The sequence below is a fragment of the Fusarium sambucinum genome, chromosome II (genome assembly GCF_050947815.1).
Source record: "Fusarium sambucinum isolate potato_lamoka chromosome II, whole genome shotgun sequence".
NCBI classification, from domain to species: domain Eukaryota; kingdom Fungi; phylum Ascomycota; class Sordariomycetes; order Hypocreales; family Nectriaceae; genus Fusarium; species Fusarium sambucinum.
The window spans coordinates 9,184,364-9,208,906 of NC_139293.1; the positions used below are offsets into that span (position 1 = coordinate 9,184,364).

At 47.4% G+C, this 24,543-nt stretch overlaps 12 protein-coding genes across 12 annotated transcripts; 7 read left to right on the plus strand and 5 right to left on the minus strand.

Annotated features, from left to right (window-relative positions):
- Positions 1-60: 60 nt before the first annotated feature.
- Positions 61-4,609, minus strand: FSST1_009968 (uncharacterized protein; the record flags this gene model as incomplete). The annotated part of the gene is made up of 3 exons (XM_083223720.1): positions 61-1,809; positions 1,862-4,243; positions 4,298-4,609. The coding sequence occupies 3 exons, from the start codon at positions 4,607-4,609 to the stop codon at positions 61-63; spliced, it is 4,443 nt and encodes a 1,480-aa protein (XP_083085929.1).
- Positions 4,610-5,507: 898 nt separating this feature from the next.
- On the plus strand, positions 5,508-6,356 carry FSST1_009969 (uncharacterized protein; the record flags this gene model as incomplete). Its single annotated transcript, XM_083226990.1, has 1 exon — positions 5,508-6,356. One exon carries the CDS (start codon positions 5,508-5,510, stop codon positions 6,354-6,356), a length of 849 nt encoding a protein of 282 aa, XP_083085930.1.
- Positions 6,357-6,611: 255 nt separating this feature from the next.
- On the plus strand, positions 6,612-7,552 carry FSST1_009970 (NAD(P)-dependent oxidoreductase; the record flags this gene model as incomplete). Its single annotated transcript, XM_083226991.1, has 4 exons — positions 6,612-6,806; positions 6,860-7,007; positions 7,071-7,316; positions 7,368-7,552. 4 exons carry the CDS (start codon positions 6,612-6,614, stop codon positions 7,550-7,552), a joined length of 774 nt encoding a protein of 257 aa, XP_083085931.1.
- Positions 7,553-7,577: 25 nt separating this feature from the next.
- On the plus strand, positions 7,578-8,124 carry FSST1_009971 (uncharacterized protein; the record flags this gene model as incomplete). The annotated part of the gene is made up of 3 exons (XM_083226993.1): positions 7,578-7,621; positions 7,770-7,773; positions 7,849-8,124. 3 exons carry the CDS (start codon positions 7,578-7,580, stop codon positions 8,122-8,124), a joined length of 324 nt encoding a protein of 107 aa, XP_083085932.1.
- A 205-nt stretch (positions 8,125-8,329) lies between these two features.
- FSST1_009972 (fungal specific transcription factor domain-containing protein) lies at positions 8,330-10,764 on the minus strand (the record flags this gene model as incomplete). The annotated part of the gene is made up of 6 exons (XM_083226994.1): positions 8,330-8,587; positions 8,643-9,559; positions 9,629-9,729; positions 10,304-10,422; positions 10,476-10,540; positions 10,593-10,764. 6 exons carry the CDS (start codon positions 10,762-10,764, stop codon positions 8,330-8,332), a joined length of 1,632 nt encoding a protein of 543 aa, XP_083085933.1.
- Positions 10,765-11,243: 479 nt separating this feature from the next.
- On the plus strand, positions 11,244-11,651 carry FSST1_009973 (RmlC-like cupin domain-containing protein; the record flags this gene model as incomplete). The annotated part of the gene is made up of 1 exon (XM_083226995.1): positions 11,244-11,651. The coding sequence occupies one exon, from the start codon at positions 11,244-11,246 to the stop codon at positions 11,649-11,651; it is 408 nt and encodes a 135-aa protein (XP_083085934.1).
- A 710-nt stretch (positions 11,652-12,361) lies between these two features.
- FSST1_009974 (uncharacterized protein) lies at positions 12,362-14,187 on the plus strand (the record flags this gene model as incomplete). The annotated part of the gene is made up of 2 exons (XM_083226996.1): positions 12,362-13,294; positions 13,402-14,187. 2 exons carry the CDS (start codon positions 12,362-12,364, stop codon positions 14,185-14,187), a joined length of 1,719 nt encoding a protein of 572 aa, XP_083085935.1.
- A 366-nt stretch (positions 14,188-14,553) lies between these two features.
- FSST1_009975 (zinc-dependent alcohol dehydrogenase family protein) lies at positions 14,554-15,726 on the minus strand (the record flags this gene model as incomplete). Its single annotated transcript, XM_083226997.1, has 2 exons — positions 14,554-15,577; positions 15,635-15,726. The coding sequence occupies 2 exons, from the start codon at positions 15,724-15,726 to the stop codon at positions 14,554-14,556; spliced, it is 1,116 nt and encodes a 371-aa protein (XP_083085936.1).
- Positions 15,727-16,299: 573 nt separating this feature from the next.
- On the minus strand, positions 16,300-19,680 carry FSST1_009976 (uncharacterized protein; the record flags this gene model as incomplete). The annotated part of the gene is made up of 1 exon (XM_083226998.1): positions 16,300-19,680. The coding sequence occupies one exon, from the start codon at positions 19,678-19,680 to the stop codon at positions 16,300-16,302; it is 3,381 nt and encodes a 1,126-aa protein (XP_083085937.1).
- A 318-nt stretch (positions 19,681-19,998) lies between these two features.
- FSST1_009977 (HET domain-containing protein) lies at positions 19,999-21,780 on the plus strand (the record flags this gene model as incomplete). The annotated part of the gene is made up of 1 exon (XM_083226999.1): positions 19,999-21,780. One exon carries the CDS (start codon positions 19,999-20,001, stop codon positions 21,778-21,780), a length of 1,782 nt encoding a protein of 593 aa, XP_083085938.1.
- A 1,137-nt stretch (positions 21,781-22,917) lies between these two features.
- Positions 22,918-23,425, plus strand: FSST1_009978 (uncharacterized protein; the record flags this gene model as incomplete). The annotated part of the gene is made up of 3 exons (XM_083227000.1): positions 22,918-22,984; positions 23,035-23,360; positions 23,411-23,425. 3 exons carry the CDS (start codon positions 22,918-22,920, stop codon positions 23,423-23,425), a joined length of 408 nt encoding a protein of 135 aa, XP_083085939.1.
- Positions 23,426-23,679: 254 nt separating this feature from the next.
- On the minus strand, positions 23,680-24,531 carry FSST1_009979 (uncharacterized protein; the record flags this gene model as incomplete). Its single annotated transcript, XM_083227001.1, has 1 exon — positions 23,680-24,531. The coding sequence occupies one exon, from the start codon at positions 24,529-24,531 to the stop codon at positions 23,680-23,682; it is 852 nt and encodes a 283-aa protein (XP_083085940.1).
- Positions 24,532-24,543: the final 12 nt, after the last annotated feature.

Sequence of the window (24,543 nt, forward strand, 5' to 3'; positions counted from 1 at the left end):
ATTGAGAAAACATCTCATTTAATGAGATGATCTTTCATCACGTTATTATATATACAACTCTCAAGCCGCAAGAGATACGAAGTTTACATACTGTCCCCGAATATCATCCTTCCATTCCTCAAAAGTGATAGTCCTCTCACCTACCTTGACAGAGCCCTTAGGAAGCGCATCAATCTCCTCAACATTCCTCTTGGGGAAAAAATAGTGCTCGTGTTCCTTTTTGCAGACCCTTTTGTTCAAATTTCCCTGCTGCAACTTATCATAGCAATCAACGCACAATTGAATCAGGCCGCTGCAAGTCATACATGTCCAGACTTCGCTGGCAAACTCCCAACCGGCCTCACAGCCGTCATCACCGTCACAATAAAGAATGCGGCTATCCGGCTCCTGGGGCTCAGACTCAAATGTACCTTCGAAGGATTCCCCTTTGGTCTCAGCAAGCTTCTTCTGTTCTTGCTCTTCGTGGTATTCGGTCAAGTTGGCCTCGTACTCTTCGCGATTTACAAAGATGTTGGTATACCGCATCATGTCCATGCAAACAGCGATATTGACATAATCCCGCATCACTGACAAGATTTGACTAAGAATCCAAAGGGATGAATAGTCATTGTCGGTGCGATCGTCCGAAAGCATCTCTAGCTGTTCTGTGACATAGGGCTTCAGAATCTCCTTGGCCTTGGTGACATCGCCACGGTACATGAAGTACTGAGCAAACACAATAGTGGACTCCTGATCGCGCGACCCCAGTGCCTGGAGCTCCTTATAATGAGCCTCGATCTTGTCAAAGAATCCCTGTGCTCGTGTTGAGTTGTCTTTACTGGCGATGGCAAGTTCCAACCATAATGGGACGGTGCACTTAACCATCGCGCGGGTTACCCACTCTCGATTGTCATCTGATGTGTCTTTGAGTAACAGCTCCCAGACACGTATTCCAGCTTCTTCATGGCCAGGAATCTCAAAGAGAGTTTCACCATACCGGAACCGGAGAGTGTACTCCCATCCGCGACCTTCCAATTCTGTTTTCGTGGTTGCCTTGGCTATGGCTCGAGCGAATAAAGTATCCAAGAGGTCGAATCTGTCCAACGCGCGAACCATTTTGACGAATGTAGTATGGAAGTCGTGGTTGAAAAACTCGTACAATGCGAAGTCACCTGCCAAGTTGGGTCCATCTTTAGGTTCATCAAGAAGCCGGTCAAAGAACCCTGCCATAACATCCCAGCGTTCTGCCTCGGCATACTTCTGGAGAACACCTTTGAAACTTGAGAAAACTTCGATCGAGCGACCCAAGGTGAATATAGTGGAGTAGGTGGCAATAGCCTCTGCACGTTGGTCTTTATCTGTCCAATACTTGTCTCCCAGGTCGTAGATGACTCGAGCCAAGATACCTTTGTGACCACGTTCCTTCTGCCACTCAGTGTCCTCAGTCAGAGTTTCAAAGACCTTCTGAAGGTTCTGAAGGGATTCATCACTGGATTCTGTGACGCGAGAAAGTGCGTATGCAGCAACCCAGCTGTTGGAGTTCATCTCTAGCGCCTTGCGGGCTCTCTCTTCAATCAAAGTCTTGGGAATCGTTTCGCCTTCGATATAAGAAAGGAGTAGGGACGCCTTGGCCTCCCACTTGGAGTCCTTCTCTGTGACATTCAGTATTTCGCTTGCCCCTTCTTCCACTCGTTGAAAGTCCTTCAAGGTTGGTTTGTAGATTGGGTCGATGTCTTCACTACTTACGCCTTTCTTTTCTTCGGTCTCCGCATTCTCAGACTCGCCGGTCTTCTCCTTGTCGATAGGTTCTTTGTCTGCAGTAATTTGTCCCTAAAATCCTTTAGCTTCGCTTCAGAGTCGTCTTGGGTGACGTTTTACTCACCTTGTTCAGTAATGCGCTAAGTAAAATGAAGGCTCGAATAGTCTCATGTCTGCTTGTGTCTCTCATAAAAAGGTCTTGAGCCGCCGACGTGGCAGCAGTGCCAAATAGAGCCAGATGGCGATTAGTGGCGGTTTCAAAAGAGACGATCAACTCATTATTCTTGACAAGTTCTTTGACAGCCGAATCTTTGAACCATTTCGCAATGGAATTGACTCCTTCGTCTGAAAGGATCCAGGTATTCCAAGTATCAGGAATGCCATCCGCTGAATAGGAAACCTCGAAAGAATCCTTAATAAACAAGTGGAAGCCGAAAAGAGAGTCCAAAGCATATTGTTCCGTGAACAACCGGACCAAGGCTTTCCCTGCCTCGGCCTTGATAGCCCGGTCAGTTAATGATAAGTCGGCTTCTTCCAGATGCTGCTGGAGATGTTCGGTTGCGTAAGAGAGGAGGTACTCTGTCTTGCTGGTCCGCTCATCGGCGAGACAGGATATACAACGGAGAACCATCGCGGCTTCTGCGTTGTCTGGATCCCTACAGACGTAGTTGCTCTTGCGCGTCATTTTGCATTCGAAAAATTGGTCGAAGCCAAACTTTTTGTACAAATCGCTTGGACATACTGTCGACAGATAATGTTTGATGATGTTGACCTCAGCTGGTTGGATCTCTTTGAATCCACTTGAGCTCTGATCATCGGTAACATCTCGATTCTTGAGCGGAATCATATTCTCAACACTATCCACCTTGTACTGAACAAAGCCTGATTCAGTAGAAAAGATGTTGTACTTTGACGCAATCTTGGCCTCTACTGACATCAGTGATGTTCTCCCTCCGGGACCGGCCTTTAGAGCGATGGCTGCCTCCATCGAAAGCGGAGTGAACCAAATCTTGGCCGCATTAACCCAGAGAATGATTTCGTTGATTTCAGCAATTTCCTTCGCCGTGCAATTCTGGTTCAGTTTCTCAATATCAGATTCGATTTGGTCAGGGCGCATGTCACCTGCTGACTCAAGTAACGAGTTGATCTCCTCGGCCTCAGTTGCACTGGCTATATTATCAAGTACTCGTCCAATTTTGTAGTAATCTCCTTCCGTGGAGGACTGGAGATCTTGAAGGATCTTGGCACGTAGGTCTAAAATGGTTGGCCGAGATGTATCTTTGAGAATTTCCATGCCATCCATGCGCTTTTTGATGTATATCTCAAGATCCTTGCTGTTTGTCTCGCCAAGAACGATTCTCTCCATTTTAACTCCACCAGCCTTGTTGATAGTTTCAAACAATTGTTTCGTTCCCGTCAGGAGGATTCGAGTGCGCTGAATAAGAGGATTATCGGAGAAATTCTGCAAGAACTTGATCAAGACCTCAGCGTTCTCACCCAGACCGTCGAGAACGATGAACATGTTCAAGTCCATAGCCAGAAGGTCTTGATTGTCGAGGAGAAGTGTTGTTAAAATTTCGAGTGGGCTGCCGAAGTCTCGTACTTTATCGCAGATGCCCGCTACACTCTTCATAATAGGATCATGAGACAGAGCGATTTGCCCCATCACATGTCTAGATATATCGAGAGCATCGTCCTGGACGATTGACGACTTGGAATCCTTGTCAAGGAAGTTGTGAGAAATTATAACTTTGGGCCCAGAGCCTCTCATCTTCCGAAGGTGAAGTAGAACATTAGCTGCTAAAAGTGTCTTTCCTGCACCCTCTTCACCTTGGAAGGCTAGAATCTGCTTCGAATCTTGATCACTCGAGACCCAAGAAGCAAACCTAGGGTCTTGAATGAGCCATTCACCACTACCCTCGAATATGTTTTCCTTGTGCCGTTTCCATGCCTTATCCCATGGCGTTTGGGAGTCAGGCTTCAGAATGGAAGAGTTTAGTTCCAGTGCGTTGACAATAGTCTGCTTCCATTTCAGTCGTTCAGTCTCGTGTTGCTTCTTGTTCCTGTCGTCCACTAAACTACTGTGCAAGTTTCGAGTTAGTAATAAGCCATCCCTTGAATAGGTAGCTGCTTCATTGCTAGATTTCCATGTCTGTGCCGATACAAGCGATTGTTCTTTATCGACTAGGTTCTGCATCTCGCTCAACAGACCCTGCATACCATCGTCGTTTAGGAACATCTGTTTCATAAAGGCAGAAAACTTGCTCCTCTTGGATCTGAGTCGAAGGCTGCGATCACAGATCTTAACAAAGATTTGAAGATGCTGACAGGCGACTCTTGTAAGCTTCGAATCCATGCCTGGCTTAGCGTAGTATTCGAGACGATCGAGAAACTCGATGCATTTCTCCAGAAGCCCAGCCAGACTCTCAAAGATACCTTCATACCCCTGCCATGCTTGAATGACGAATGTGAGAGCATTGTAGCATTGGCCAGCTGGAGCAAAGACCTATGAACGCGTAAGCAAATATTTCTAAACCTTTCGATGTGGTTAGAAACGTACATAGGATGCTCCATCTGCGACGATACCACCAACTGTCTGAATGCACTGGAGGGTTCTGTTAAAGATGTTCTTGACAGTACCATACTTTTCAGAGACTTGCTTGTCTTTGACCTGTGCTTCGTTCAAATACTGTAGTACATCATTGATGCCGAGTCCTTGCTTGATCTTGGCCGGATCACCGCCCGCCATTTGCACAACGCGGTCCTCGACATCTTTCCAAATTCGGGTGACTTCTTCGTCGACGTTGCCGCCAAATGCGACGGCCTTGATGTCTAAGCCGTTTGCGGATGCATTCATAAGAGCTGATGGCATTGCCTGCTTAGGAAAAATGAAGGCGATGTGATGAACAGGAAAGAATGACAATGATTACTGATTGCAGCCGAGAGTTTCGGACATTGTGCCATATTTGTAGTTATGGTTGCTTCCTTGAAAATCACGCATTGTCTAAATAAGGTTAAGGCCTAAGGCATGTTGGTGGATAAGGCTGAGCTACGTCTCACGCAGTGCAGCTTATGGGCCAATCGCCAGTTTAACAGGGTTGTCACCGGACGTGAAGCAGGGATACTGCTGACGTGATAATACGCGAACCTCATGAAAGATAAATCCAGTTTCGGTTTTAGGTACTTATGTCAGGGGCATTTAATCTTATATAAATTATTTAATTAGCCACATAACTGATAATGTAATATTTATCAAAGGAAAGGATATAATCTGAGTGACCATGAGTCCGAAAACCATATTATGCGTTCTGATTAAACCGAACCATACTGTTCATTTCCCTTGAGTTTTGTGATGGGCTTATCACCAAGTCGAAATGATGGGCCCTGTCGGTTATTCGAATTCTGTACCTGCATCCTCGACAAGTAACATTCCTCTTGGAGTTATTTTCAGTGGTAATATTCTGTGGCGCGTGTAGCTTGCCGAGCCTATGTCGGGAGGTTCCTTTTAAGCGGAAGGTGATGACGGCCTTGGCAGTGTTGGTTCTGGTCGTGTTCTCGTTCAAAGTATATCATCCCAGAGGCCATCAACATCCCTGCCTTGCCAAGCCCTCGGTTGCGACCAACAACTACCAAGCCGGTAAGTCGGCCATGCAGGTACACCACTCACAGCGGAGTAGTTACATGCGGTACTCGGCACCTATCTACAAGAACCCGCTCAAGCCTTTGTACCTCTGCACATTCTCCATTCTCTCAATATCCTCATTTAGAAGATGCCCTTTTTCCTCCAACCCTACCTAATCCGCTTGGCTTATTGGTCCCTCCTGCTCTGGGGAAGGGCTGCGGCTACTGAGGATGGAACTGGAATTATGCAACTCGAACTGGTCTTCCCACGCAACGAGACGTATAATCCGTCGCCAATCATGCCCATCGTCATTTCTGTCCGAAATACAGGGCTTTTACCATTCCTTTACCCGTCAATGGGCTATGAAGTGTGGAGTTACCCCGACTTCGACAAATATGCCGCAGGCGGTATTCTTGATTTTCCAACGGAAAATCGCTCCGGCAGCGACTCTGACCTTGCGTGGAAAACCTACCGTCATCCTTTTAATGAGACAGGAACATGGCGCCTGCATGTGCATTTCTACTGGTCTAATTGTTATGAGGAACCTGAAGCTCTTGGCCGTGGTGCCATGACCATGCTTAGAGTGAATTCATCCAGTTTTGGCGTTACCTTTACCACAAAAGGTCCCTTGAGGCCGATCGACCTTGTTGCCGCAACCAATAACCAGAGTTGCTCGGCCCCAGCGGGAATCGCCATCAACGTCACAAACACAGTTCGTACGCCTATCTCTGACCAGAGTTATATGGGCGACCGCTGCCCAGTTGTTCCATCTTCACCTACCAAGGCAGATAAATGCGCCGTCTCGTTGGATAAATCAGCTGTGGCGAGTTTTGAAGCCTATGTAACTTCCTGGGTATGCGGCCGACTTCCTAATAAGCCTGACGGGATTGACTGTTCTTCCAATGAAGAGAGTACGGCGTTGCGACTTGTTGCAGGAGGGGCAACTTGTTTGGCATTGATGCTAGGGGCCTTTGTCTACTTTCACAACCTTTTGTAATAAGGGGGGTATATCGGGTAGTCGTGACTTAGTCTAGAGCCGGAGGCCGGACCGGCTCCACATACATGCGCTAGCAACTGTTATACTTTGTACCAGAGCTCGAGTTATCCGAGGGTATTAATCTCGAAGATATTTAATAACAAACCCATCATGGACTCTTCTATTATTACTAGAAATCAATTATAATATATCGGCGAGGCCTTTTCTACTTTACGCTTGGCTGATCATCTTGCGTCTCGGCTTTGACGAGTAATCATGCGTCCCCATATCGTTCTCCAACAGACCAGCCTCGTCGGACACCTTCTTCGCCCTCGGAAGGGGAGCTTGGTCCGATGTCGTTCCGTTCTAGGGGCCCAGAGCCTTTTTAGAATAACATCCGCCAAATCCTTCTCAACAGAAAGGTCTAATAAAATCGGCTTCATTGTCCTTGGAGCCATGGGTAATCATATGGTGAAACAATGCAGATCCGATTCTGCAAAATTCAATCTAAATTAACTACCTAGCTCAACAACCTTATCTCGAGATACACAAAATCGCATGGTGAAAAGGAGATCGGCTTCGCCTTGTGTGATGTGAGCCAGGCCGCCGTTGACAATATCATGAAACGACATGGCTCAGAGCACCCCAATGTTCCTCTCGTTAGTTGCTCATGTAAGTGTGCAGCATGTCAAAGGAAATTACAGATATTATGACAGCACAGCTAACGTCTCATAGCACCTTATGATGTAGCGCAGAAAGCTTCGACTATCATCAGTATGGTCCCTACGGGAAAACACGTCCAGGAAGTTTACATCAGCGAAGGCAATAGTGTTTTGAGCGCCCTCAAGTCTATGAATCAAGATCAACGTGCTCAAACTCTCTGTATCGATCAGTCGACCATTGAGCAAAGTATCAGTAAGACCGTCGCCTTGCAGCTGCGGCAAGTCGGTGCTGATTTGGTCGACGCCCCAGTCTCAGGAGGTAAGTATTGTGACCCAGCCTTCCCGTTACCACTAATCTTAAATGGCGTAGGTGTAATTGGTGCTGAGAAAGGAACTTTGGCAATCATGGTAGGCGGATCCAAGGCCTCTTTTGATCGCGCCGTCCCCGTCCTGAGTTCCATGGCTAGCAAAGTGACATACTGTGGCGATCTTTGGGCTGGGCTTGCTGCGAAGATCTCGAATAAGTACAACGACCGCCCGCTGAGCGATTCTTAATAGTCACTGATCGCGGGCACTCGCCATGATATATAGTCTTCTACTTGGCATCACCATGCTTGGCTTGAGGTGAGTCAGACACAGCCATGATACGGGAAAATCGAAATCAGAGACTAATGAAAACAAGTGAGGCAATGTTACTAGGCAAAAGACTCGGAGTTGATCCGCAGATACTCGCCGACATCATCAATAACTCCACGGGGCGTTGCTGATCCAGCGAAGTAGGTCTTCCAGCGATCTCGCCTCTAGAGGTTTAAACTCTTCTCGTAGGAACTTACGCTGATACATTTGTCTAGATCAATCATCCAGTCCCTGAGGTCCAGTCCGGAGATTCTAGTCCTCCAGCACACCGAAAGTACGAGGGCGGCTTCGTTACCAAGTTGGCTCACAAAGACCTTGCTCTGGCTGTTTCAGCTGCCAAAGAGGCCGGCGTGCCTCTCGCAATCGGGCGTTGCGTCGAGGAGACGTACCGACCACTAGCTAGATCCAAGGAGTTTGGAGATCGTGACTTCAGCGTCATCTACGAGGCTCTTGATTCTCTGAGCTCCGGTACGCACAGCGTTAAGGTGTAGCCTATTTTGCCTTGATGCAATACTCAACTTAAATGTGTTTATCGTTATCCAAGCTGGAAAACAGCAACCTTGAATCTTGTTTTAAAGTCGAAATTCTCACATGGCAGAGTATCGCTGTCTTCAAACATATTTGAGATCTAACTAAAAGACTTCGAAATAGTACGATATCTCAACCACTGCTATTTGTTCCAGCCCATCATTGATTTTAAGTCGCTCCGTTTACGTCAGATAGCATAGCATAATCAATAGGGCCAAAAAGATCAATCCATGAGTTCGTTATTTGGCCATCTGACTCTTGGCCACTCATCAGTGCATCCTCACCGAATTGATTTGACATGGTATTGTAGTCAACCACCGCCCATATAGCTTCTTCTTCGACAAGAGTCATGTTCAGAGATTGCGTGAGGCTACTCAATTGCCGTCCTGAAAACTCATCGTAGACTATTTGGCGAAGTGTCGAAGCCTATCGAGAATCGTTAGTGGATGAATATAGCGAAAGATGCAATCAAGCACATTACCATTGTTCTGAAATTACACCAGTGCTGGCCAATGATACCCAGGTAGAGTAAACCCTCCTCAAGCAGTATTTGGGCCTGCTCACGAGCTACTGGGTCCTCATCATAGGTCCGTAACGCGATAATGGAGCCCGCGACTGTAACTGCATAGCCGCTAGACGAAGAGTGAAAGGAGCAGCCTAGCTTCCGCGCCTCACGGATAAGAGACATCATCTGCTGCGCATGAAGCCAAGCTAGATCAGATGATCGCTTAATGAAACTGATGGGCGCGAGGTTGCGGCATGTGTTGATACGGCGCCGCAACAAGAATGGATGGTTGAGTAGACAATAGCAGAGATGGAACAGTGCACGAGAAAAGATGATGGGCCCTGTAGACTGGCTGTCCACTTCTCCTTCTGCCGAGACATGGGCCGATAGTATCTCATTAACTGGTCTTTGAATCTCCAAATAGGCTTCGAAATGTAGAAGATCGGACTCAATGCCAGCAAAGTCGGAACCAGGATCCCAAGGCGGATGTGGGCCTCTGATGTTGAAGTCCTGAAGTACATATTGCGCACATCGGCCTAGGATGTGCGAAATAGCAATGACTTGAGCCAAAGGAGATTGTCGCTGAGATACAGAAAGTGTTCTGTTTGTAATCTCGTCCAATGATTGTGTTTTGACCCATAAACCTTCCCTCCATATCGACTCGTCACACGGCAGCTGCACGTGGCACGAAGCGTCTACGATGGCTGGTGGCCGACCCCGACCGCAAGAGACCAAGCGATCTAACAAATATACTGACCAAAACACCCTCCGTCGCTCTTCTTGTTTCACATATGAGAGGTGCGTTGAGTTATCCAGCATGAGTCCGCAATCCTGAGCGATCCTAACGGCCAAACCAACTTTGACCCACGCTGAACCATGGCGTGATCGACCAGCTATAGTCAAAGTAAGAAAGAATGCTCATAATTTTTGGATCTCAGGTGTCAAAGTATGAAGGAACGCACCAGTGAAGTCGAATAGGCCTAGCAAGGCCACCGTCTGGACTGTCGATATCTCCGCTACCTTTCCGACAGTGAAACAGTCCGATACGATGAGCTTCCAAGATCTATTCGCATATTCGACAGACATCTCTAGCGCACGCCCGGAAAAGTATGGATGCGAACAAAATCGGACTGCAGTTGCCATGACGGCCAAGACAAGATGTTTAGGTATAGCTTGTTCCGACAAAAGCTGCCGGAATGTTCCTCGTGAAAGAACGAGTACGGCTGATTCTGGAAGTAGGTAAAGTACGAATCGATGACTGCCATGAAAATATCCTCTGGGGTTCGAAAGATCTCCATTGTGTAATCACTTTGCCGTGAATGTTGGAATGTGGTGCCTAGCTCTTCAGTCACTTGCCCTGATCTAGGGGTGCTTTCAGGTTGCCCAGATGGCGAGGGTAACCCCATACCAGGAAGGTTACTACTTCCTACTAGCGAAGCGAGGTGTCCTTCGATTCTAGTACGTGTTTTATCATCGCTGCTCTCAATGTGAGAGGGAGACGTGAGTCTCACCGCTGTAGGGTTGATCCCATCGTGTCAACCTTTGCCTCGAGTGTCGCGATCTTACTTACCAAATCTGAAGTCTAACGTGGGGCATTGAATACAGGTTTCAGTAAAAAGCCGGGAATCAATCCATACCTGCATATCACTTGAATCGCAGGTTCCTCTTGAACCGCGGGTATCGTCGCTACTCGCTGTACAAGGCCCTTCTTGTCTAGGGCCATGCTGCCGAGATGTTTCGACCGGATACACACAATCTTCTGACGTTACACTCAAGTTCACTACATCTAACAAGTCGAGCATGACTCACCAATATTGAGTCGTTGACATTGTCCGCAGATAGGTCGGTCACCGGTGCACCGTCATTTCTTTCGTCTGACTGGATCAGTTATCGCTGGGCAGAATGTGAGAGTATCAATTTGCATACCGGCATTGTAGGCAAGCCTTGGCGATGCGCTGCACCGGAAAGTAAGCATTAGCGTTACTCTCCATTGCACAGCAGGGCAAACAGTAGATGCTTGACTGTTAATATGGGTCGATGAGTAGCTTCCGGACTCGGACACGGACACGACCACGGTCAGAGACGCCGTTGAGGTCATGTTTGAAGGCACGGGATAGCCGGGGCTTGAAACCGAGCCCCTCTATTGTCGTATTAAATGCCCATTTTAGGACTAGACTTGTTCGGACATCAAGGAGTTGGCCCGGACCGGCTCCACTATGTGCCTCCAAATCCCTGGATCATCTCGAACTTCTAGAACGCAACCAATTGTAGCTAAGCTGTAATGGCTGCAGTGATGCGTTGGGTGCTCAAGATGAGGTGGGCAACTTTATAGTGCTTGATGATTTAAGAGGCGCTATCTCTAACTTTGACTAAGAACAAACACAAACAATATAGCAGTAATCCGTCTTTTAAATCACCAAGACAATTGACCAGCGATACAGCACGCACGAATTACTAATAATGGATTGCTTCACGTGAGTTCAAAGTAACTTCCGCGGTTTGTCGCAACTATAATACCCTTCATAAACATTTCAGAGTCTGAAAAGCTGACATTGATTCTTATCTGGTAGCAACACCATGACACTCCACCAGCTCTCACCAGTGATCCTAGATGGAGAAAAGGTCAATAAGACAGCACTCAGCTCGTTCCCCGACATAACATACGGCAGTGTAGTTTGGCAGACACTACTTTCCAGTCCAGGAACCTGCTCGAATGGCTTGTGCGCGGGCATCGCTACTTGTCCATCTAATGGGATACTCGCTCTCCACCAGCACACTCAGGCAGAGATCTACTACGTCCTTGCAGGTTCGGGAGAAGTGGAAATTGACGGTGTTAGACACCGTGTTACGGAGGGGAGTATGTTATGGATCCCTGGTGATGCGATGCACGGTGTCTTCTGTGGACCTGGCGAGACACTCAGATGGCTGTATGTCTTTCCAGAAGGGCGATTTGAGGATATTATCTATCGGTTCAAAGCCGCATAAGACGCTTCGACCTGGATGTCTTTTTTAGACATGGAAGAATCTGTAGGAAATAGAAGTAACCTAGGGTTAGATGGTAAATCTACAATGACTACTCCAACGTCCTGTACTTATCTCGCGCCATGTTGAACTACCAGACTGATAGATATACGTGATACCTCCTCTCCTAATTCTGCTATCTACATCCAATGAATTTGAAAGAAATGTAATGGAGTCTCATAAAACAGCAAGGAACACGGCTCCCCATTCTGCTACGTCCCCCAATACTACTCTCCATTCTACAGTTTCGTTGCTACGGTAAGCCTGTGAGCTATCTCGAGATCGTCGGCCGACAACGGCAATGCAATTGATGTTTTTCAGGTACCTTATCTATTAAAAATCATATAGTCAATGATGATCCCACAATAGTAAACACTGGTTTCGGTAAAATACATTCTGCATTGTGACAACCGGCTCAAGTACGGACCGTGCCCACTCTACCCACACATAAACGAAGCATTTGAACCGAACAGCCGGACAACTTTAGTCAGCTAGTAGCTTGATGAATGAATTGGGTTATAGATAATTGGTATAAGATAGACCAACCATCGTCGCTGGAGTCAATCTGGTCACTTGATAAATTGAAGCCAGAAAACCCGTTATTCATCGATTAACATAATTGTTCCTTCAAATATCGTCATTATTTATTCTTCTATCACTCGCCAAACACCACAATGGCGCGTGTAGTTTCAGGCGATGATATTTATGGACCGGGAACCTGGATCGATGCTGAGGCGTTATCAGTGCCTGATGATGCATGTCGACTTCTGAAAGTACTGGCCGAAGCGACGCCAGGGTTCACCAAAGATCCTGCCATCTTGAACACTGTGTCTTTCACAGGTTCTTCTCAAACAATTGTACCAGGCCCATTCAAATCAGCCGTCATCGCGGGTGCCTTGCATGCTATGAGCGGCATCGTTGCCAATGAGCTCTTGGAACTCAGAGACGGCCCTGCTTCGACCCGTGGAGCTTCAGTCAATACCGATCATGCTGCGTTTTGGCTCGGAAGTGTGGGCATGACCAAGCGAAACGGGCAAACCGTTCGGGAGATTGCGAAAGAAGGAAAGCTAGCTGCCATTTTCCCAAAAGATCTCGAAGGAGATATATTTGGGACGCCACTCAGATTGCGCGCTACAGCAAACTATGAAACCAAGGACGATGGCGTTTGGTTTCAATTACATGGGTCTCTAGGCGCAGATCCGGTACTACAAACCATCGGTATCGACCCATCACAAAAATGCAGCAGCAATGACGAGGCCTATCAAGTCATCGCCGAGAATGTGCGCAAGTTCGGGGCTCATGAACTCGAAATGATGCATTTAGTTCAAGGTCTTTGTGGGAGCATCTGCTATACTCCGGCAGGATGGAGACAAACACGCATGGCCAAGGATCTGTCTAGGCACCCCTTGATCAACTACAGGCAGCAAACACATGGAATCCCTACACCAGCCATTCCTTTGTCAGTATCTGCTGACAAAAGACCCCTGGTGGGCATCAAGGTCGTGGAGCTTGTTCGAATTATTGCAGGTCCTGTCATCGGGACGATTTTGGCAGCTCTTGGAGCTGATGTGATCCGCGTCAATTGCGGACGCCTCCCTGACTTCAATGTAAGTCATGAATATCCCCTCAATTGCCCTAATGTACTCCTCGTCTGGTGTGTCTCTAATATTTTCACCTATCCTGCCAATGTATCACAGCTAAGAATATGTTACAGTCACTTCAGGTTACTCTAAATGCTGGCGTCAGAACGATGGACGTTGACCTGGCCAAGGAGGATGAGGTAAAGGATTTGTTGCGGCTGATCGAAGATGCCGACGTCTTCATCCAGGGCTATCGGCCAGGGGTGATTGCACGTAAGGGCCTAAGCCGTGACGATCTTCTAAAGATAGCTGCCAAAAGAGGCAAGGGCATTGTTTATGTGGAGGAGAATTGTTACGGGCGAGATGGACCAATGGCTGAGCGACCTGGATGGCAGCAAATTGCAGATGCTGCTTCTGGGTGCTCCTACGTCACTGGACGTAGCTTGGGCCATAAAGACGGAACATGTGTGCTACCAGCTCTTCCTGTTCCGGATATACTCACTGGCCTGATCGGGGCCATTGGTACCATGATGGCAATCAGAGATCGTACACGTCAAGGTGGCTCTTATCATGTGTTCGCCTCTCTCATGAACGCCGCTTCTTTTCATCTAAGCCCCGACGTCGGACTGTACAGCCCAGAGGTTGTGGAGGCCTGCAACCAGAAGTTTGGCTGGGACGAAACTGGCCCCGATCTCTTTGTGCTCGAACTTTTGGACGTGGTGCTGAAAGGATGGAGTCAAAAGATGCCTGAGTACTCTGAAGAAGACTCACCCTATATGTCTAGCTTGAAAGGTGATTGGGGCGAATTTCAGGTACTGAAGCCGGTTGTGCAGCTAAGCGATGCAGAAACGTCGCCATACTTCTCATCCGCCCCCGAGCCCAACTGCTTTCGCAGGAGCGATGAAATGACATGGCTATAAAAAGACATGTTCTATATGGAGCTTTTTTCTAGGTCAACTTATAAAGTCGATAGCTTAGGCTCAGATAACACTCGATCTATGCATGTTGGCACGATATGGATCGAAGGCGGCCAAGAACATTCTAAAATACAGAAACACATAACTACTATTCTTTCGTAATCGCAGTTACTCTTCAGATACTTCTTTATATGACATCTTTCAACTGTACCGTGATAGAATTCTTCTTTACTTGTGTAAATATAGTCGGACCACAGCTATAACCGCGATGAGATAAAGACAGTTGGCCAACCTTGGAAGAAGGGCACGAATAGAAGCTACCAAGTGTAGATATCAAGTCACACTACTATATCTATTGCATAAAGAATTCTAGATCTTCGGGCTACTTTCGCCTTCTATATCGATGACGAGCTTGCCCATCTGACGTCCAGCTCTCATATCCTCAAAAAGCTCATCGATGTCCTTGAGGTTACCCAGCCCTTGAACTGTTCTACTAATAACTGGTCGGATCCCTTTGCGATCGACAAAATCTACCATGTCCCGAAACTCTTGCCTAGAACCCATTGTGGTTCCCTTCAGTTCTGCATTAAGAAGAACAGCCGGCATAGTCCAGTTCATTTTTGGAGACACAGTCATGCCATATTGAACAATGACACCACCAGGCTTAAGTAGCTTTACAGCTTTACTGATGATGTCGCCACCTGCTCCATCGATGATGGCATCAATGTACGGCCTCGTTGACGGAAGTTGCTGGCGAATTTCAGCTTCCCATGAATCCGCTTTGTAGCTTGTACCGCCTTGTGCACCTAAGCTCTTGGCTCTATCGAGTTTTTCCTGACTACCAGAGGTAACGAAGACATTGGCACCCATAGCCACGCCGAACTGTAAAGCCGTGATAGCAACGCCACCTCCGATTCCTGTAATGAGAATGTTCTGTCCTGACTGAATACCAGCCTTGGTAGTCAATGCCCGCCAAGCTGTGAGTCCTACCAATGGAAGAGCTGCTCCCTCAACGGCGGACAGATGTCTTGGAGCCAGAACAATCTCATCCTGATAGACAGAAATAAAGTCCTGTGCTGTTCCTACATCGTAGAGACGGGTTGATCCGGTTATTGACCATTTTTTAGGATCTTCTGGACCAGCTGGGTCTGAAACCCAGCCTCGCATAGGTGTCAGGAGGACATTTTTCCCAAGTAGAGAGGTATCTGATACCCCTTTCCCAAGTTCGGTAATCACTCCATATCCGTCTGAAAGCATGGGGTGGTCAAGAGATAGGGCGGGGTACTGGTGATGCCTAACGTATAGGTCGCGATGGTTCAGCGCAGCCGCTTTGAGTTGGACAAGGACCTCATTTCGCGCGGGGGTAGGCTTCTCAATCTCTTTGAGCTGTAGACTACACATAGTATTAGCACTGTTCATTATATCCCTCAGCAGTTGGATTGAATCTTACGGGTAATACACCTCGCCAGGCTTGCCTGTAGCCTTACCGAGATGGAGCACGCGAGGCATAGCCGCTCTCAATACTTTAGAGGCCTTGAACATGATGCCAATACCTGACACTGATCATTCCATGACAATCTTTCAACATGCACTCAAGGCACTGGATTGGCTATGTATTAGTAAACGAATGGTGAGGTGCGCCGGACCGTACCCACTAAGCCTCGGTTAGACGGTCCGGTGAGGCCCTAGACTTTGAACTCGCTAAGATACCGTCAATGTGGGGAGTCTATCAAGATTTCACACTGGAATCTTACCCTATAGTTAATTGTCCAATAGTATAACTGAGGAAATTTCCAATCGAGCATAGCTTATTCCTCGATATATAAATGGCTTGCAAAGTCTAGAACTAGTCGGTTTCATTATACAAGTACCGACTTCGAGATTTTTGCCTCACTATCGAATATTTATACAATTAAAGTGCACTGTTTTTCTCAATCCAAAAGCGAAACTTCTTCCTTTTCTACGAGACCTTGTATAAACACTGGTCACAGGTTATTGAAATGGGGCCATGGTGAGACTGTTAAAATGCCAAAATGGATGAAATCCTAGAGCCTATTGAGACCTATATCTTAACAGAGACAGGGCTGTGTTGTGTGCCAGTTGATCGCTGTCACCCTAGTGTATGTATACGGTAGGGTCCTCTAACTTTGCCTCTGAGATCTTTATGGCTACGACACACTGCCAACACACAAGATCTGGGAGCAGACAAACCCTCCTCCCCTGGGCAATGCATAACATCGTCGCAGCCAGCCTTGCCTGCCAGTTTCCAGTCGCCATGAAGATGCAGTTCAATTGCTCGTCTTGGATGAGCTCTGCCCAGTTGTCGATTGCCACCAACGGGAAGTCCTCATGTCGGTATTGAGGACCATGCTTACCATGGCATGCTAAGGCCGGCCCTGCCACGCTATTTCTTTTTGCTCTGCTGTGCTCTTGTCGGTAGACAAAAGGCATCTCCTGTAGCATCTTTAAGATATCGAGGTCGGCGACCCATTCGCCACGCCTGCCGTATAGTGACACAGCACTTTCAAGGACATAGAGTTCCCGGTCCTGGACACCGCTGTAGCCGACATCAACCTCTTGAATCTTTCCCGTGAACCAGAGGTGAAGCGTGTTCTCCTTGAACGAGTCTCTTGTCATGCCGTCCCACCGGGCACGGTCGATAAGGTGCCACTGATTGATTCCCAACGTCATCATCCTGGGCTCTAGAGGTGGTACAAGGAGCGCCATTCCCGGTTTCCCCACATTCCCCATGACGTGTCGAATCCTGCTTCCTCTCGGCGGTTTTGCTGGATCGCACAAGAGAGATGCGGCTATGAAGAGTGAATTGCCAGTGGACATGGCCATGACGTTTGACACTTGAGATGGTTGGAGATCAAAGGAGCTTTCGAAAAATATAATGCCTGAGAATGACTGGCAGGTGCTCATGCGGCTTGGCTGGAGAGTTTTGCGCAACATCTCTGTAACGCTCTGCCTAGATGGTTGTGTATGGGTCACGGTCGAGCTCCCTTCGGCATTGTTAGATGGCTGCATACTTTCCATCATATCTTCGAAGAAGCTCGGCATACATCCATCATCGTTCTCGCGATCATCCTGATCAATCTCGGATGGAACGACCTCCAGACCCCTAACATCGTTCTCGGCATCGTCCCTGGATACCCCAGTAGCCTCGTCTGCAAGATCGCAAAACCATTTTGTCTCTACCAGAGAGCGCTCAAAAACCGTCACATCAATAGTTACCTCATTCAGATCGCTATAGAGCGAGTTCATAGTCGCAATAGCCTTCAAAGCCCCAACGTACTTCTGGTCTCCATGTTCTAAGAACTCTGCCAGAGCTTCGGCCAAGCGGGGAGGGCTAAATGCGTGTCGATCGAACAAAGATGCAAGCTCGGCGAAGGGAATCAGATCGATCTCTGGCATGGGCTGGTCGAGCCGAATAAATATTGCGGCTGAGTGCGGATCGCCCAACCAGTGCTCATAATGTTTCATTTCGCCAAACCAATGGTCGTAGAGGTCCCATTCCGCAAGGTAGGGCCGGTCCGGTTCACCCCAGACAACTCTCATGGGCTTCGCAAGAGGTGCTACAGTTTTGAACGGCTCTGAATCAGCGTCTCGTACCTCTTCTCCCATTTTCATTAGTTGTTCTCGCTGGATGGTAAATGCCGTTTCTGGCTTCATGTGTGGTACCGATGGTGCCGATGAGGAACCAGTAAGGATTGTCGGAAGTGCAGAGCCAGTATCTGACAGAGATGTAGAATGGTCAGCCCAGAGTCCGGTATCCCCGTAGGGCTTAACAGCAAAACCCGACTTTTGCTGTCGAGTAGCATTTGCATATGAATTTTCATGAGATGCATCCATATCGTCTACCGTGGTGCTAAAAAAAACATCTGCCTTGACACCGTTACGAACGGTCTCTTGCTGCTCTTCGACAGGTAATTTGGTGCTGATCCAACGAACGTGGCTAGTATTTTCCTTGGTCTCCTCAGAGCTTGCTCTCTTCTTCGTCCTTCTCGGCATGACTGCGGCTGATGCGAATTGTTCTCCTCCTGTCATCTCCGAAACGTAACGAATAATAGCGTGATTCCAAGGCAAGCGCGCCCTATAAGCGTGGGACCTGAGAACCTTTATCCTCTCCTCGGAGTCTTTGGCTATGGTCACGGCACTGTTCAGCTTGGATAAGCCGAAGAATGCACGCGAGGGAACTCCGATAAAGGAAGAATACCTTCGTCCTAGATTGAGAAGCTTTGCGAAGATTTTCCGCTCAAAGTCCTTGGACTTGAGGAACGTACTTGCTGCATCGCCCAGAATTGATAGCCAGGTTCTCTTCAAGTTCACTTGATTTTTGAAGAAAGCTATAAGGGTATTAGAGAGCTGACTGACCCAATCAATTACTTTTTCAAGCTCCTCATCTTTAACACCCCACCCACCCAGTACGCAGCCAAGAGTAGCCATGTTGAACTCAACAAGGTTCAATCTAGCGCCCTCGCAACTGATCGCCTGACTTCTTTGCACTGGTCCACCATAGAATCGAAGGTGTGCCAAAGGTAGCGACCAGTGCAGCCCGTTGCCCTCAGAGCCGCTAGGGCCTTGTAGGCCAATCGTCAACATTCCAGACTCGGGAACTAAAGGGTCTTTCTGATGGACTACTTTAACCACCGGGCCTACTATGTTAAGGGCCGGATATAGATGCCAGGATGCAAGGGCCAGAGGCAAGTCCCCGCTTCGCATGTCCATGGGAGAACCATTCAGTACTTCCTCCATGCCCTTGAGGCTGTTAGTCCATGCCTTTATGACGCTGTCGTAGAGAGCCGGCTTTGAATTGACCAAGGTCTCCATGTTTCCGATGATGAGGAGAAGCTGCTTCTGCTGCAGGCTCTTCGCCGTATCTGCGATTCGGAGCCATGCTCGAGCGCTGGCATCCCATTCACCAAGCTGGTCACGGCTGATCTCCTGTTTCGCCGCCAAGATTGAACTTATATCCACAGAGTTCATACTCTCAACTTGGGCCTGAATACTATCACGGCGGGACTTGAGCAGTTCGACCCATATGGAGATAGCTTCAGGACCTGTCCAAATACGCGCGAGCATGCACGCTAGCAAGTGAACCTGGATGGCGTTTGCGCCAGACGTCGCACCAGCCCAAATGCTTGCACCGTCGATGCCAACTTGCTGCGCAAAGATTCCAAACCCGGCCGGCGGCGCAACCTGCGTTGACTCCCGTGCAATCTCCGAAGCGCGGAGACCGTAGCACCGGATCAACTCCGGTGTCTGCGGGAGTAGAGGTCCGAAGATAGCGCCGAGCCGCCGGGCCGTAACGTGTAACGGCCCGTCCTCAGCAGTTTCACGGCGCGAATTGGTGAGGAGCAGACCAAGATCGTGAAACTCACGCGGAGGCTCCACTTTGACAATTGAGAAATCAAAGTTAAAGTTTGCAAGAGTTTGAGTAGATTCGAGGGCTGTTGTGAGGCCGGCGAAAGCGATGCGCCCAATGTTTGCCATGTTTGATTATCTAATGTGGATAGAACATAACAGTTGAGGGGAAAGGCTAAATGTCTTTTCAACTTGACGGATGAATGTAGGGAGGGAAACACACTTGATTATTGACAGGGTACAATGTTACAGTTATACGAGAATTTCTATGTTATGATGAGATGGGGCTATGTTAGTACCGGGCTGTGTTAGGATAGGGCTGTGTTAAGACAGGATAATATCATATGCCAATTGATCATTGGGCATATGCAACCACTGCGCCACTTACTAAACGAGTTTGAAGTGTATTTATTATAATCTCCAATATTGCATTCATTTAAAACCAAGATGGTCCACACTCTTCTAACCGCTCGAATGCAGCAAACTGAAACTCAGTCCTGGGGAACAAGGGATCGTGTTGATGAACAGCCAGATACTTGTATCCAGAAATTTCATTTGGCCCCAGACGATATGTCTCATCTGTTGGAATTCCCACAAATCGATTTGCAGAGTCACCAGATTCGAATATTACACATTCTACCAGGAAACCGCGATGACCCCCTGCGCTGTATTCTACGCACTGCATCTCTCGATGACGACAATAGATACGAGGCTCTGTCATATGCTTGGGGTGACCCTCTCGATTGTCTTTCCATCGAGGTTAATGGCAGTCAAAAGAGTATCACAGTCAATCTGTTCAATGCCCTTCGAAGATTACGATATGCAGAGAGCGAACGATATCTCTGGGTGGATGCTTTGTGCATTGATCAAAACAATGATGTCGAGAAATCACACCAGGTGCAGCTGATGAGCAACATTTATTCGCGTACTACAACAGCGATACTCTGGTTGGGCGACTTCTCTGACAGGCCAAATGAAAAAGCGAACTATATCCATTACGAAGCAGTAAGATCGGCCTTCACTCTGATTGAGTTTCTGGTCGACTCCTCTGGTGGCTTTGTTGAAAATAGTGAAAATAAGAAATTGATAGACGACGGGTGTGAAGGCTTGTCTTGCTTACTCCAATTGCCTTGGTGGCATCGGGCATGGACCGTACAGGAAACAGTCCTTCCAGCAGATGCCATTGTGGTATGCGGGACATCACAATTGCCGTTTTCGTGGCTTAAAAAGGCCTATCACAACTCCACTAGCCATTACTACCGAAATTGCTGCGGCAGCCTAACTGTGCCCGAAACATTCTGGAACCAGATGCATGCACTTATTCATGTCAAGGGATACATGGAGGAAAACGACGGTCTCTTGTGCTATGCTTTCAACCTCTTCAGGAATCGGCATGCATCCGATCCCAGAGATAAAATGTATGCCTATCTTGGCCTTGGAAGTGGTATCTCAGCAGACTACTCTTTACCGTATGAGCAAGTTTTTAAGCTTGCAACCCGCTCTATTATTGAGAAATATGGTACACTTATGAGTCTACTGAGAACCGCCGAGGAACAGCGGTCTCCTACATTACCAAGCTGGGTTCCGGACTGGTGTGCTAAAATTCACAACCAAGATTACAATGACGAACTGGGCTGGTATTGTCTCTATCAGCATTACAATGCCTCCGGAGACAGAAGACCTCAAATCAGCCCCTCATGTTCTGATAACGTGTTAAACCTACGAGGCTTAATCTTGGAAAGAATTTTAGAAGTCGGAAATATCATGGACTGTGGTGATGCCATGAGGGAAATGGTTGCTAAGTGGCAAGGTGGCCCTAATGACGATTACCCTCAGGGGGGAACGTATCTTGAAGCTTCATGGCGAACGCTTATGGTCGACATGATCCTAGGGCAAGGTTGTTACAAAAGGTTCGGAAAATGCGATAGCGGAGAAGCAATCGTCAACAATGAACTTGAGAAATACCCTTCTGGCAACAGTCTCTGTGCCCTTGGCCGCAAGGGATTTTTCACAGAAAGAGGAATGATTGGAATTGGGAATCCAGACATACGAGACGGGGACTTCATCGCCATCTTGCAAGGAGGCAATATGCCCTTTATATTACGGAAGGCCAAGATTGACAAAGGTGACGTTTTCTATCAGTTTATTGGGCAAGCCTATGTTCATGGGATTATGGATGGCCAGATATTAGACGAGGGCTTGGACATGGAGTGGATAAGCCTTGTTTAACGTTGGTAGCATTTATATTCCAAGATAACCTACCTCAATCCCCAAGAATAATAACAAATTTAAACAGCGACGTAGACGCTGAACTCTCACTATGTTTTGCACACTAGTCACTACCTCTAGAAGTTGCCAACGCATTTCATTGAAGCAACTTTATAATCGCGCACAACAATAGGATCTCGAGGAAAACGGGCGATTTGAGGAAACATGGTCCTGAAATGATATCATGCCTAGAAGGTTAAAAGTAACTTAAGACCATTGTTAAAGAATGGGATGGCCCAGTTCTGAATGCCATGCGTCTCTTCAGAATCCCTGTTCAAGGTCTATCTAACAGTCTCCCAGTTGCGCCTGCGATCGTCAAGATCCCACCTTTTCCCAAACAGAACGATTTCGTTAAGCCCGGATTATATCGCCTTTCAGATCTTACGAGAAACACTGACTTTAGAACAATGTTGTTTTCACTAGTTGAAGTAGTTGGAGAAAGTTGAAGCTCGCCAACGCCTAGAGCACAGCCCCACGATCGTCTAGGGTTGAGAGGTTCAGTACTGGGAAAGTGCCAGCATGCCTGTGACTCGTATTCGGCGAAGGATTCAGTTATATAATGATCATCACATTAAATTAGAGCCACGTATTCTAGATATAGAACTATTAATCAGCCAATGCTTCCTTGATCCATTATATATATTCTATCGTTACAGTAGGATTCGCATTGACGTGTTGAATAACTTGGGTTATAATCCTTCACATTAAGCGGTGACTCGCTGAGGTAATGATCTGCTGAATCAGCCTCGTTCACTTACCATGCTATTACTTACAGCTAATTGTCTTTGGAATATAATTTATAGTCTGTATTTTGGTGGGTTTGAAACATCCACCGCCATTTGATATGCCGATTCTATGACTAAGTAACTTTAAACTGGGGCAGTAATAGTTGAGGTGAGTGCTTATGTTGATCTGACTTATGGGTCATGGGAACAAGGGATGATAGGGGACAGGTCGTGGACACGGTGCTCCTGGGAGAATTATCCTTGGGATATAAGTTTCACTACTCCCAAGACAAATCTTTTTCTCTCACAACAACTACTTTTCACAGCAGTTTTACATCCTAATCTACGCATATCAACCTTCATACATCTCAACATGCATTTTTCCACCGCAGTTGCTTTCTCAATCCTTGCTGCCGTTTCAAAGGGCTCGGCATGGTCCAGTAGGTATCCTCAGCCCAGCTATAGCACGTTCTTTTTCTAACTCTGCAAGTCAACATCTACGATAACGTCGACAACTGTGATCTAAATGACAACACAAAGTACCAAGTGCTCAGCGGTAACGACAGCGATTGTTATACGTTCGGCAAGTCCATGCCCGGTGTAACATGTGAACAATACACCGAGCGTGGTGAAACCAAGATGGACTGCAGTGGATTGTTTAAAGGACAATCTGTAGATATGCCCGGCGTCAAACACTGCCAGTTCTTTGGATTTGACTCTTGCCAATCCGAGAGTATTTACGGGACTCGAAAAGCGTGCATCAACACGGAGGATCTGCTTGCCGGTTCGGGCGATTACATCCGATCTTTCAAATGCGTAAGTGTTATAATTTCGACGTCATATGGCAGTTACTTACCAGTGATTAGGAGAACGCCGAGTAGAAGCTTAGGCCTTTTTTTAGTATGGATACAGGTTCTCATTTACCGTAGTATCCAAAGATCGTCGGAAGAGTGAGCGGAAGGCAGTTGGATGAGAGAATACATTATCAATGTCATAAACTATATAACGCCTTTGCAAGGTGGCTAGTTTATGCTTTGAAATAAAATACCATACTGATATCCCATCAGGTTCTTGATGTGAAGAAAGATTATTCCCATCGCGCGTAGCATTATGAACTTAAGCCATGCAGCCACCTTTACTTCCACCTTGCCTCCTGAAACCCGCTAATAAGCCACTGATCCCCTTCTTGCCTAAAAGAAGCAACAATAACTCCCCGTCCCTGTTCATGGCCTTCCATCTCGAGTACAAATGGTGCCCATATAAAGGCTAGGTCCATACAACGCCTGGTCTCCAAATTGTGGATTCTCCTCTGGTGTAAAATTCCACTCTTTTCTGCAGTTTGTAGCTTCTCGATCCACTCAGGCCACATGAACGTCTTCGCAGGTTCATCTTCTTGCGATACTGTGGCCCCCGCACCTGGGAGCAACATTGGAAGAACTGACTCCCAATCTTGTGCTTCAATACGAGCAAGTAGAGTTTCAAACAGACCAACAATCTCTGGCAAGGGACCTAACTCGATATTTGGCACCGATACATCAGGGGGTAGATGTTGCATATCAATAAGCCCTGAGATACGCCATGGGTTGCCAGAATCTTGTCCCTGCAGGCGGTAGAGTGAGCAGAGATGAAGGGTGTGCACGAAATTCTCGCGGTCATCGATGGAGGCGGACCAACCCACGAGCACAGCAGCAATATTACCAGACATCCAGACCTCTGCCTCCGGCTCCGCCAACTGGTGTCTGAAGCTTTTAGTTCCGACTTCGTATTGCTTGGCGAGTAGTCCACCAACTCGTTCGTACATATCCGCGAATGTCTCGATTTTGAGTCCACCAAGGTTGGGCGGAAGGGGAACGACGCTCAGCCCATGAGGCAGTGTGTAGTTAGATCCCTCGATGAAAGGGGGAGGAGAACTGAAATATTCATGAAAGCTTGCCACAGTGGACAAAATGAGGGAGTTTTCTGCATCTGATGGGCGTGATTGAGACATCTTGACTTTTTC